Source organism: Echiichthys vipera (genome assembly GCF_963691815.1).
Source record: "Echiichthys vipera genome assembly, chromosome: 15".
NCBI classification, from domain to species: domain Eukaryota; kingdom Metazoa; phylum Chordata; class Actinopteri; order Perciformes; family Trachinidae; genus Echiichthys; species Echiichthys vipera.
In genome coordinates this window covers 14,443,360-14,456,796 of record NC_139840.1, presented here as the reverse complement: position 1 = coordinate 14,456,796, position 13,437 = coordinate 14,443,360, and the positions used below count along the sequence as shown (strand labels likewise).

At 40.4% G+C, this 13,437-nt stretch overlaps 1 protein-coding gene across 4 annotated transcripts in view; it reads left to right on the top strand.

Annotated features, from left to right (window-relative positions):
- LOC310958008 (laminin subunit alpha-3-like) overlaps positions 1–13,437 on the top strand; it is a 54,384-nt gene that overhangs the window by 11,222 nt on the left and 29,725 nt on the right. For 3 of the 4 annotated variants that reach the window (XM_083928787.1, XM_083928789.1, XM_083928790.1), the window contains exons 3-17: positions 645–762; positions 2,563–2,681; positions 2,762–2,932; positions 3,634–3,734; positions 4,760–4,875; positions 5,615–5,733; positions 6,191–6,281; positions 7,519–7,650; positions 8,952–9,002; positions 9,136–9,183; positions 10,320–10,454; positions 11,109–11,243; positions 11,696–11,830; positions 12,041–12,093; positions 12,575–12,671. In XM_083928787.1, the coding sequence (XP_083784913.1) occupies positions 645–762; positions 2,563–2,681; positions 2,762–2,932; positions 3,634–3,734; positions 4,760–4,875; positions 5,615–5,733; positions 6,191–6,281; positions 7,519–7,650; positions 8,952–9,002; positions 9,136–9,183; positions 10,320–10,454; positions 11,109–11,243; positions 11,696–11,830; positions 12,041–12,093; positions 12,575–12,671 (1,621 nt within the window). The remainder of the gene's footprint in view (positions 1–644; positions 763–2,562; positions 2,682–2,761; positions 2,933–3,633; positions 3,735–4,759; positions 4,876–5,614; positions 5,734–6,190; positions 6,282–7,518; positions 7,651–8,951; positions 9,003–9,135; positions 9,184–10,319; positions 10,455–11,108; positions 11,244–11,695; positions 11,831–12,040; positions 12,094–12,574; positions 12,672–13,437) is intronic. The other variant, XM_083928788.1, reaches the window with a different exon arrangement.

Sequence of the window (13,437 nt, the reverse complement as noted above, 5' to 3'; positions counted from 1 at the left end):
GGAGCTTTGACAATCACAAATTACGTTTCCATTGCACAATGTTCAATCAAGCTGAAGTCACCCGCTTTCAGGGCTTGATGAGGATGTTGATGATCTGCAAAGGAAACATACTGCTCTGAGCTTGATTGAAACCTCAGTGTTGGCAGAAACAATCATTGGCTTCATTTTATACCCTTGTATGGACTGTATATTCTGATGAAAGGTGAAGATAGAGAGAACAGAGAACAGACATGAATCATGTGGGCTCAGCTGATGTCTTTTCACTAACCTGACTGCACCTGCAGCGCTTTTATTGACTCCACGCTGACAAATCTGGGTGAATTGTTTGTATTTTGCTGTATGGCCACACAGATACTGCGCAAGTCAAGATACAAGAATAGAAGCCCAAAGCAGGAGGCCCTGGCCTCGATTCAGTGTGATTGCTCAATACTCATTAAAGTCATTAGCTGTGTGGTGATCGTTTGCAGATATTCAACAACAAAGCTGATGTTGTGCTCCAGTTTTCACATGAAAGGAAATAGGAGTATTGTTAGAGCTGCCAGCCAAGACTGGGGCCTTACTTGAAACTACAACATAATGCCAAAATCCGTTCAGAGCAGTGGTTGCTCTTTATTTACCCTGCTCTTTGTGTTCTTGTTTTTTAGCTCTTCCATGTGGCATATATCCTTCTCAAGTTTGCTAATTCACCTCGACCTGACCTCTGGGTGCTGGAACGCTCTATAGACCACGGGAGAACCTTTACACCCTGGCAGTATTTTGCACGTAAGTTCCCACGTGATTATATTTTTGCAATGTAGTTTTTATTCTAAAAAACAAAAACAATTAAAGAAAATGGAACGCTTTGTGCACACATTGCCTCGTTACGAATCAAACGTTGAAACATCAAAATTGAATTTCCCTCTGGAAATCAGAAAATCAAAAGTTAAAGTTGCATACACATATAACCTGCCAGTCCCCCATATGTCAGTGATTTGTATGTAAAACTATCTGAACTAACTAACTAACTAAACAATATGAAGCCTGTGAATATTCTCATTTGTCCAGGTCATCATTATTTATTATTTTACTGAAATTGCTTTGGGGATAAACAATCTGAAATGCATGCTTGTCTATTTTTTTTTTTAAGTAAAACATATTGTTGTTAATAAATATCTGCTAATCATCAACTGCACAATTCCATAGAGATCTCCACTTGTCGAAAGCTTTTGGCAGCAGGTTTTCTCTTCAGATATGTGTGACGGAATACACAGAAAGAGTTGGAAAGTGAAAAAAACAGCAGCAACCACTAATTAACAAGTCAAAAACACACAAAAACAATCATGTATCATATTTGTAATAATCAGGTGTTAAATCATAAACAGGCATTTATGCAAATATTTAGAGTTTATGTAAGGAAATACACAGGTGTAGCTAACAATGGCCCACTAAGCCATGCCAGAGAATCATCATGTACCAGGCTGGCACTGCTGAATGGACTGCAGCCATGATTGTCAACGTTATTATTTACAGTACCCGTCATTCCTGCAAAGACAAGTCAAAATGCCTGCTCTGAAAAAGACCCATTGTGGAGACGGATTCAAATTTGTTTCCTGCCACACTGATTAGCCTGCTTAAGACAGGAAGTGTGTGTGTGTGTGTGTGTGTGTGTGTGTGTGTGTGTGTGTGTGTGTGTGTGTGTCTGTGTGTGTGTGTGTGTGTGTGTGTGTGTGTGTGTGTGTGTGTGTGTGTCTGTGTGTGTGTGTGTGTGTGTGTGTGTGTGTGTGTGTGTGTGTGTGTGTGTGTGTGTGTGTGTGTGTGTGTGAAGAAAAGAGGAAATAGTTACAACAGAAAATTATAACTTTGAATGAATTCCAGGATAAATATCAGGCTTAAAACTTTTATGCTTTGCGGTTAGATTTTGGGTTGAAAGTGGCAAGTGGTGGCATGCAGTTAGTTCCAAACTTAATACTAGGCAATTATATTACATGCAATTTTCCAATTACCTGAGCTTCATGCCTGAATACATGTTCTCGATTTGCTCAGTCGTCATATCTAAAGCTACGATATCTAATATCTAGAAAGGCACCTGTGCACACAGATAGCCAACAGACACCAATGTGACTCATCATTTCAAAGTTTTTCCTTGTCCATGTTCATGCACATACTCCACATTTTAAACAACTCTTATGATTTATTCACTTAGTTTTGATGAATAATGAATGTTTTGAAGGCTGTTAGTAGATGTCAATCATATAATTGTCTGACAATATATCAGTAACAATAGTACAAAAAAACATGTCACATAGACATGTTTTACTTATTTTCATATTTAAAATCCAGATAAATCCATGTATGATGCTTGTTCACTACCCTCTGAATTTTACTTGATTTGTAAAAACAAGGTATTTTGGTACTTGAACCCAACAACTAGGAGTTGATTATGTGTGATGTGTTATGTTCATTGGCAAAAGAGAGCTTTACAGAAGTTGTGCATTTGATATTATTGTTATCTTTATATTCAAATTTAAAACTAATATGGGGTGTGAGGTTAAAATTCAAAATATTTTTTTTTGGTCGGGACAGATTCAAAGCGTGAGTGTATTGAAAAGTTTGGAAAGCAGCCCAATGCCCGTATAGTACACGATGATGACCAGATCTGTACCACAGAATACTCACGGATTGTCCCTTTGGAGAACGGAGAGGTAAAAACTCAACCAAAATTGTTATATTTAATGCAGCATCAAAATCCATATTATGAAATAAATACATTTGTGTTGTCCAGATTGTGGTGTCTCTGGTCAATGGTCGGCCAGGGTCCAAAAACTTCACCTACTCGCCGGTGCTGCGAGACTTCACAAAGGCCACCAACATCCGCCTGCGCTTCCTCCGCACCAGCACCCTGCTGGGCCACCTAATCTCCAAGGCCCAGAGAGATCCCACCGTCACCCGCAGGGTAAGGCACATACTGTACGACCTCACACAAAGGTGTCATGCTAGCAGACTCCTGTTTCCCATTTGGGCAAGTCACATTTACAACTTTGCACCACCTACACGCCAGCTTCCTTTTTGCTGACACAAACACACTGACCTGCTCACACATTCATCCTTGTCAGGGCCTAATGCGAGATCTCTCTGACCATTCATCATTGGTAGTTCCTTTGGTAGAGACAGCTAGGTCTGGCTTGAACAGTTCCATAAGGCTGCAGGTGCAAAATATGGCACTTTTCCTTACAGCAGGAGAACATAACTGCAGCGTCAGCATGATGACGCTCAAGTATGTGTTTAATGTTTTATGTTTGAATAGTTACTTAAGATATCCTGTAAGATAGCTTTAGTGAAACTGTATAAAGTAAATCTCTTGAACAAGTAATTCCAGACATGTAATGCTCAGGGTTCATGCCCAAAAGAGCTTTGTCTTCGATGTGCAATGCCGAGAATAAATCAGTGATGTCAGTTGTTGATTCTTATCTTACCTCTTTTTTTTTTTTTATAATGAACTGATTCACCCCATAAAGCTAGCCTTAGCTCATGGATCATGGTCTATGTTTGTACTAGTCATAATATGTGACTAACTTCTGCTGCCAAGCAAAGCAGATAACAGAGCTATTACTTTGAATGGCAGCTAGTGATAACATTTTCCCTATTTGTTGACAGTATTACTATAGTATCAAAGACATCAGCATCGGTGGGCGCTGCGTTTGTCATGGGCATGCACAGATTTGTGGTGGGGGCCGTAACCAGGACAACCGAAACAGGTTAGTAAAGCAACTCTATACATATTTGAAATGATACTTTTTTGATTTATTTGTGTGGAAAGCTCCGGTTAAAGCATTTTTTAATAATTAAATGAATTGTAAGCTGTAACGGATCCTAAAAAACAACTCAAAAGTTAACTTTGAAGTATAACTTCAACCAGTAAATCCATTTAATGTGTTTATTCATTAACAGAGCTGAATAGTCTTTCTGTACTATGGGCCCCTTGTGTATAAACATTGTACTCAGATGACAAAGGCTACAGAGATGCTGCTAGATCCAGTGATTTGAGTGATAGCGAATTGTTTCTGAAGAAGGACAACTACCTCATATGTTTGTACATTGATATCACCATTGTAAAGGGCAGCACATCATTTTAGCAACTGTGTTTACTGCCTGTGACGTTGTAAATAGTTGGTAAAAGGGCAAGATGTGTGATAACGTGCTGCTTTGAATCACTGTTACCCTCTGTCTTCTTAACAGCTAAACAGAAAAACAACATTCATCCACAACATTCATTCGTTCTGTTTTATTGTTTACGGGCAACTTGGGCATTTTAAATGAATGCTCCCATTGGCTCAATATTGTTATTGTTCATATTATCAATGGATCAATTAAGCAATAGCTCACGACAGATATATTGGGATTATATCACAGGGGTGCTGTTTGGCCCAACATGAATAAAACATCATCATCAAGTATGGCAGTATGAAAGTTATAGACATGTTCCAGTTTAAATAGATTTTCAAAATCGTTCAACTGTAGTGGAGAAAAAAAACAGAGCTAAAAATGAATGCTGGACTTGCATCCATCACTTTGTCTGAAATATGACTCCTTAAATGCTTATGTTGTTGTGGCTGCTGTTAGAATAGACAGCTGCCATAACACCTAAATAATATGTCTGTTGTTCTGTAAAGCTTGTTCTGCTGCCCCCAAGTGGGTTAAAAAATCAATATATTTAGATTTAAAGAATGTTCTGAAAAATCTGAGCATCATTAAATACAGGTGTCTCATCTCTTGTCTGTAGACTCCAGTGTGAATGCCAACACAACACCTGCGGTGAGTCGTGTGACCGCTGCTGCCCAGGCTTTAACCAGAAGCCGTGGCGTGCCGCAGCTGTTGACAGCCCCAATGAGTGTCATCGTAAGTGTCCATGTACAGTGGTTCATTCAATGTGTAAACAAAACTACAATCTGCTACTCCCTTCATGCTGGCTCCTTGAATTACGACCCCCAGGATGGACTGAAGTGTCCTCCTGCCTCTGATATTCGAGCCCTGTTGTGAATGCCCTGTTATGGTATTGTAGAGAGCCTCAGTTAAGAGTTGAGACGGCATTCCTCATATGGTATGTATGATGAAAAGCACAGTACACAACTAGCTCCGGGATAACAGCTTTATTTGTCAGCTTAGCCAGCTAGTCAGCTGGCTAGCCAGTCCCGCGCCAGCCGGCCAGAGAGTCCCCCATGCCAGCTTATCAGCGAGCCATCCAGTCAGCCAGCAGAGCCTGTGTCAGCTGGAATATAATTGCTTTGGACTGTGTAGACTTCATGAAAAATTACCTTGAAGCAGCCACACGAGAGAGAAATAAGAAGGCTCTAATCAGTACACTCATGCAGTGGAAATGCACCTAAACCATTCATAAACATTAACAAGACACAGGGGATTTCTTGTTTAATTTGGGATTCATAGTTTCTCTTTAGACTTAACAGGCAGACTTAAAACTCCTTTTTGGGGAATAAGTAGCTTAATGTGCTTAAATATAGACAGGGGAGTCAGAGGTAATTTACTGAGGCATATAAAATAAAAGTGTGTGTGTGTGTGTGTGTGTTTGTGTTTGTGTGTGTGTGTGTCTGTCTGTCTTTCTTGGGGGTTTCCTCCTCAGCCTGCCAGTGTTTCTCCCATGCCATTGACTGTTATTACGACCCAGAGGTGGAAAGGAGGGGAGCAAGTTTAGACACCTTCGGAAGATACGACGGAGGAGGAGTGTGCATCAACTGCCAGGTATGAAATGCATGTCAAGTCTAAACTAATCCTTGTGTGTGCATGTGTGTGGTTGTAGGGGAGGAGGAGGGTATATAAAAAAAAAATGAAGAAAAATACCATGTTGTCTGTGTGTGTCTTTATATAGTAGTCATCTGATACTTCACCATTTTGGGTTTGTGAGGCCGCAACAAACTTTCCCATTTGCTCTTACCACTCCAAGAAATTGATTTTGTGTCAGTTCTTTCATCAAAATAAAGTAGTATTGAGTGCGAGTTAATATGATATCCTTCTGAAATATGATACAGATGCAGAGACTATACAGTATAAAAGCATTGTGTCCCGTAAAATGCGTCGATGTGCATTTTAAATAAGAGATTCAACTTTACAAAGAGGACTCTTGTGCACATCATTCTGTTCTGAGCCTTCAACAATGTAGGAGTTATGGCTCACACATTATTTGTGTGTTCTTCCTTAGCACAACACTGCTGGAGTGAACTGTGAGCGATGCCTTGAAGGTTTCTACAGACCTCATGGAGTACCTGCCGAGTCTCCCACTGGATGCATACGTGAGTTACATTTTCTGTTTGTCCTCTTGATTTAGTGAAACATTGAAATGCCTAGTTTCCAATTGTATATTCACATACAAACATATGGTATAACATGAAGAGAGAGAGAGAGCAGCTGTGGTCAAATGAGCTAGAGGGTGAAGAGAGGAAGCAGCATCAGTGAGGACAGCAGATTCTAGATCGCTATTTGCTGATTGTTTCTCGGTGGTTACATTCCAAAACACACACACACACACACACACACACACACACACACACACACACACACACACACGGTATGAAAAGCTGAGGGTGAGAAGTGTGAAAAAGCGGCAGTTGGGAATGAGAACGGAGAATAGGCTGTTCAGTGCTCACCCTGCGGACCTTGGCTGAGGGTCAGACATCCACATGGGGCCCAAAGGCTCTTTAATGAACATCCCACATACAGCAAAATAAGAAGAATTGAGAAATACAGGCAGAGGGCAGGGTCTCTGCAGATACAAACACCACCAGGGGGATTACTTTTGTATTAGTCTATACATTATTTTCAAGGATAATACAACATAATATACCTTTAAACAAACGAGAGTATAGATTCTTTAGATACCAGTTCCAATCAAATCTTTGCAATGAGAGCATTTTATAGAAATATAACTTAGGGTTGAACTTTTCCAAATGTCAAATTTCAAGGCTACAGCTTTAGATATGTTGAGAACTGAATAATGTCTCACCATGTAGGTATTCTACCTGCCGTATGTTTGACGAACAAGGGAAGCAAAAACAGTGTTATATTCACAGAGAGGCATCAGACAGACACAAATGGCACCATTGCACAAGTGCCACTGGCTCCACTGCTTGTATTATTGCTAAACTAAGCTCTGCTCTTGTTTACATTACTTTAATGGTCCATGGCTGTTCCTCGCCATAAAAATAGCTGCCAGTTGTGTTTGGATACTAAAGAGTAGAGGAATTAAACTGGTTGCCCCGAGCACTTTGAGAAGTAAATCATAAAATCCACAAACTCAATTAAGTCAGCCTATCACAAGAATGTGTTCGTTTTGGCTCTGATTTTGAGATGATGGATGGTTCAGAATGCTTTCTGTACTTGTTACTGATATTTCATGTTTTGTACTGTAAGCGTACAACCATTTATTCTGTGCTGTGTTTATGTGTATGGATGTCTGTGTTCATTGATGCATCTGTAGACATGTTTGCACATTTATCGGTAAATACTAATTAAACATGCGTACCCTTCCAGCCTGCAGGTGTGATGAAAGAACTACAGCCGGCTGTGAGATGGGCTCTGGAAGATGCATCTGCAAACCACAATTTGCTGGAGAAAACTGTGACCGCTGTGCTGACGGATACTATTACTACCCTCAGTGCATTCGTAAGTTTCTTTCTCTTTTTTCACATACTGCAGACCCGGTTTACCTTCTTTACAGCACAAAAAACCATTACCATTTTATAAAATGATACGTCTCTGTTTGGGTGCTCAGTGTGTCAGTTTAAACACAGTCAGATGAAACTGAACCCACTCTTCGATGGCTGGGGTCAGTTTCCTGTTCACCATTTTTTTTTAGTTTCAGTCTGTCGGTTTCCCCTTAAGGGGAGAATACAACTTTTTTTGAACTGGTTTTTATTATACCCTCAAAGAGATATGTCTTTAATGCTGCCAGTATTGACTAACTGTTCCACATGCAAAACAAATACAGTCAGATATTTGACAGGTGCTGAAAGTATCCTCATCTTATCTCATTCTAATCTGACTACAGACTCTGCCAGGGTGTAGAGATAAGCCACCCAGTCTTTCTTCTTTTTTAATTGATTTTGATTCCTTTTTCCTGTCTTTGACTGACATTTTTAAGGTCTCTGATTGAACTTTTTTTTTACAGCACTCAGCTTCTGTGTTCCTGGAAGTTGAACAAACATCTTACCGACAGTCACTTGTTTTCTCTGAGGGGGCATTTATCTTTTAAAACCTTAACTAGAATTACTTCAACTAGTTAACATGATGGGTCATCGAGAGGCATCCTATCCACGTGAGGATTCACATTTATTTTCATTTAATCCTAATTATACTGTTCACAGTTAACAATTGTGATTGACCTGTGGTATCATCTAAAATGGTCATGCTTGTTTTTGCAGTCATAGTACACGAAAAAGCAACAAATACAGTATGCCCCAGGTGTATTGTTTCTTATGCCATATAAACGTGAAATTAATTGCCGACTGATGAATTCAAACTTGACGTTTTATGAGCAATATATAGATTTATTACTAGAAGTTATTATTAAAACTGGCTCCCTCTTCTCCAGGCTGTTACTGAAGGACTAGTCTAAACATGCTGACACAGTCATTAGGAGACTGCCTGGGTTTCAGGAGATTCTTTTCTGCTGTTATGTGTCTCTGTATGGAACTTCTACAACTTGTATGTGTGTGCCTTACATAAAGACATCACAATGTTAAAAGAAATAGCTTGACACTTAATTTGCTTTGTTGCCAAAAGTTAGATAAGATGATTGATATCAGCTTACGCTTTCATCTGTATGTTAATGCTAGATGGATAGCTTAGCATATGTAAATGTAAGATATTTTATAAAAAGCAAATCCCTACTAAGATAAATGAAGTTGACATATGGGGTTTGACTTGATTACAGTTTTCCTTTCATGCCTTTCCTTTGCCATCAGGATATCCTGTATACCAGACGACCACTAAATCACCTGCAGGACCCTTTGTCGGTAAGGTCAATCAACAAGATTTTACAGTGCCTTGTATCCCAATTAAGCTTGACAAATGTCTTTAAACAATCATTTAAAATTCCATCACTGTTCCTCTTTATTTTTCCGGCCTTTTTACTTCCTCTCTGTGTAGGGCCTACCGCTTGTCCTTCAGGTTATTTCGGCTCACCCAGCTGTCAGCGTGAGTGTGATTATCTCATACATCATGCTACTATAGAGATATTTACACAGCTATGCTATGTCAACATATTTTATTGCTTCTTCTCATTTACATTTACTGTACCTAAAAAAGAAAAAAAAGTCTGAAACTATGTCCTCTTTAAGAGCTGTTTTTACAGGTCGCATTAAGCAAAGGTTGTTAAAATAGGGCTTTGGAAGACCATATAAGGTACCTCAGAGTCTTAAGAACATTTGTCAGGGGTCAGTGAAGAAAGGCTTAATGTACATATAGTATATAGGCATGGCTAAAGGTCAGATTATGTGTGTAGGCCTTATGAAAACAGAACTGGTAGTATATTATGATTGGGTTGAAATACTTGTATGATATATTGTCAGAATGAGTAAATCTGTTGCTCAGTGACAGCAGATTTTTTGCAATTGTCGAGCAAAACACTCTGATGGACTTAAATGATCATGTCTGTCAGTGGGGATTTATGTTGAGTGTCCTCTCCGGATAGCAGTAGTCAGTTGGGACTGTGAGAACTAACCAGTCTATTATTAGTTATGGCCCCTGTTTCTAAATTCCCTTTTCTGGTTTCCTTCAAGCTGGGAACCACATTTTTAGTAGTATAGCATTTCTATTCAAACAAAAACCTTTAGCTTTGTTTTATCATTTATCAGAAAATGAAAGCAAACAATAACTTTCCTTTAACTTGTCTGAGGACCGTGTTTTTCATCCTGTGAGATGAGTGAGAAGGAATTCTAACAGCAGCCTTTGAAAAAAGCTGATTTCAGTGTTTTGGAGCTGTTTAGGGGCAAATAACACTGTGGCAGTCTCTCTGCTGGCTGCCCTGTCTCAGTGCCAAGTCTATTCACGTACCAATACCAGGGGAGGCTTGGCAAGACGTGGGTGCCAGTGTAGCTGTACCACTGTGTGCCACAATTTGAGAATAGTTAAACTGATGGAAGTTTTTGTCATTCCCTGTTATTCAGCCAGACCAAAGAAAGAGCTAAGGCTTATTTAGGCATCAGAGTTCAACGGGGTTACTCATTTGAATTTCTATTAGTTAGGATTTCATTTCTGCAGGGATACCTCAGGGCTTGTGCCCTTTTCTTTCCATTATTTGTGACGTCAAACCATTTCTAATGTGTACATAGAGTGTATATGTGACTACAGAGGGACAGCGTACGGGGTGTGTGATGCTTCAGGCCGCTGCCTGTGCCGTCAGGGTGTGGATGGGGAGCGATGTGACCGCTGTCAACCAGGATACCACTCCTTCCCAAACTGCCAGGGTGAGAAAGAATCACCATGCCGATGAGTGCCATTCAGTGTTGAAATAGAGTTGTTACAATGTAGTTGTCTACCAAGACAACATGCCAGAAAAGGAAATGGGGCCAGTAGCCATAATTTGGACTTATTGCAGACAGTTAAACAGTACGGGTTTGCTTGCACTTCTGGATCAAATGTACTTCAAGCACAGCTAAGTTTTTGACCATTTTAAAGGTGCTATACTTGAAATACTGAAAAAAAAGCAGGCTTAGTTTGCCTCCACAAGGCTCTCACCCCAATATGTGACATAGCAACATTTTTTCACGACCAAATGCACTAACATGCACATGTGGCTGGACCGTCTATACCACAACAAACAACAGAGAAACTCAGATTACAACACCCACACAGTGACATAGAAAATACATACATACCTACATTTATCTATCTAGTTGTTTGCTGCCATATTTATGTTCTAAATATAACGACTTGACACTTGAACCTGGCGGCTCCAGTGGCTCTTAACTGTTACTTTGTGTCGATTTTAAGGAACCCTTAGTTCTATACAGATTAAATGAATGATGACTACTTATTTTGACTCTAATGAGTAATAAGGAGTGTCCAACTGTGCAAATTTGCAAAAGCAGCAGTTCACTGCCCTTCTTCTCTTCCTGCAGAGTGTGTCTGCGATGGGGCAGGTGTGGCCGACAGTGTGTGCAGTCCAAGTGGCCAGTGTTTTTGTTTTCCCAACTTTGTGGGTCAGGAGTGTGACGAATGTGCACCAGGCTTCTATGGATACCCAGACTGTGCCGGTGAGTGGCATTGATCCCTCTATGCCCACCAGTGTAACAATACGACAGACAAACCAACTGGATGCATTTGAGTGCTGGTGGAAAAAAACGTGATGCTGCAGCTGGTTTCACTGGGCTTACTGTGGCCTCTTCTCATGACTCTGTCGAGTAAACATGCCCATTCTCCCACAGTAGCCTGTAAATTCCTATATTGTCATCCACATTCATGTATTAATGTTTCCTGCATGACACAGCATTTCACAGAGAGAGCTGGAGCATGAGAAATAGATGGGCTTCTTCCTTCTAGGGAATCATATTCCCAAGAATAGACAACTTGGACAACTGGGAATCGCTGAAGGAAATCAGGATTCATTTTAAACCCTTTTGTCGTACCAGATTCACATAACCCTAATGATGATAACTCTACAGTCTTACTTCTCAAGTTCTAACATCAACTTGTTTCCTGTTCCCAGTCTGCCAGTGTTCACAGGAAGGTTCATACGGCAGCATATGCAACCCACTGTCAGGCCAGTGTCTCTGTCTCCCAGGGGTGGTGGGCCAGCAGTGTGACCGTTGTGCCTCTGGACTCAGGTTCCCCCAGTGTTCAGGTAACCACAACAGGAACCATCCTACCTAGTGAAGTCATACTGGGAGCAACAGTTAGACCAGTAATATTGGACGTGGCAGGAGTCATAATTACTTAGATTTGACTACCTTTGAGCCATGTTTGATAGTCCGCTGCAGAAAATAACAATACAATTTTCTGATTTTCTCTTGTTTGTTTATCACTTTGTTGTGGATTAATTTTGTGCTTCCAGCCCCCGTCAGTGCGTGTAACCTGGCAGGAACTGAGGCCTCTGATCCTTACACGGTATGTCACTCACAATAAACTTGAATTTTTGTCCAACAAAGCTCAACATTGATCATGTTTTTTATTAGCTGTGATGACAGAAATGTTCAAAGTCTAAATTCCAGCGCTGGGCCCTGTGGGTGTGGATTTAAATTGCCTCAAACTTGTGTTACTGATAACACAGCTGTGCTGCTAAAACTTCTTCCAGCAGATTATACAAGGAAGTGTTTTTCCCTGAAATGTAAATGCAATTAAAATAAAGGAAAAGAGACTTCCTTCCATTACAAAGAGGTAGAAAAACAATAATGAGTTTCTGAATGGTCGCTTCCCGCTCCATTTTGGAACATATCCTACATTTGAAGGAAAGAAAACTGGCACTGCAGTACAATATGTAGGCACTTGCGACTGATTTCAATCAGTCAGATTTGAACAAATATAACCTGGCTTTCAACAGTAGCTAATAGTTTCAACAATCCTTATTCTTACCTATCTGTTGTTTCAGGGCTCCTGCCGCTGCCTAGCAAACGTAGAGGGAACCCTGTGTGACAGGTGTAAACCCCTCTACTGGAATCTGGTAGACAACTCTCGTGGTTGTACAGGTGAGTCACTGAAAATCTAATCTAGAATGGAAAAACAATCATTGACTTAATTTTGTTAAAGGTGTAAGAAAAAAAACGAAAAAACTTTGTTGACCTCCTGTCAGCCACAAGTGCCCCTGTCCGTTTTCCCTCTCCAAGAGTATTAGTTCTGATCACTGATCCCATTTTTTCCCGCTGTATTAATTCACAAGTAGCAATCTGACAAGACACTGATATGGGTCTTGGCCCTTCTTATCCAGTGGATATGGCAACATACCCCTGTCAGCAAGTCAGGATCGGTTTTCCTGTCCCTCAGAGGGGAGCTGAGGAATAACACATAAATAAAGGCAAATTCCTGTGAACAGCTTTGAGTGTGGAGCTGCAAACAAACCTGCACGTTTTCATGCTGTGACTTTGCAGTAATGAGTACCAGTGGCACATTTAATACAGTGCCACAGGACTAATCCACCCCCACAAAATAATCCTAATCTTCTGAAAATGCTTGATTTAGGGAAGAAAAAGGTGGCTCCCATTATCCAGCTGGAACAGGAATAGCGTCAGGCTTTGTCCAGATACCTGTCTAATGTTTCAGAACAAGAATGTTGTCACTACCTCACTGCCTGAAGACACAAGAAGGGGGGGGGGGCTTTTAATATCCTAAGTATGCTTCTAGTTGACTGTGCCCGGACATTAAGGGGACATTTTTTCACTGCGTTGAAAGCAAGCCGTGGCAGTAAATCTCCTCTGGACCTTTGATGTGCAGATCTCTGAAGATTGTGGGGTTTTG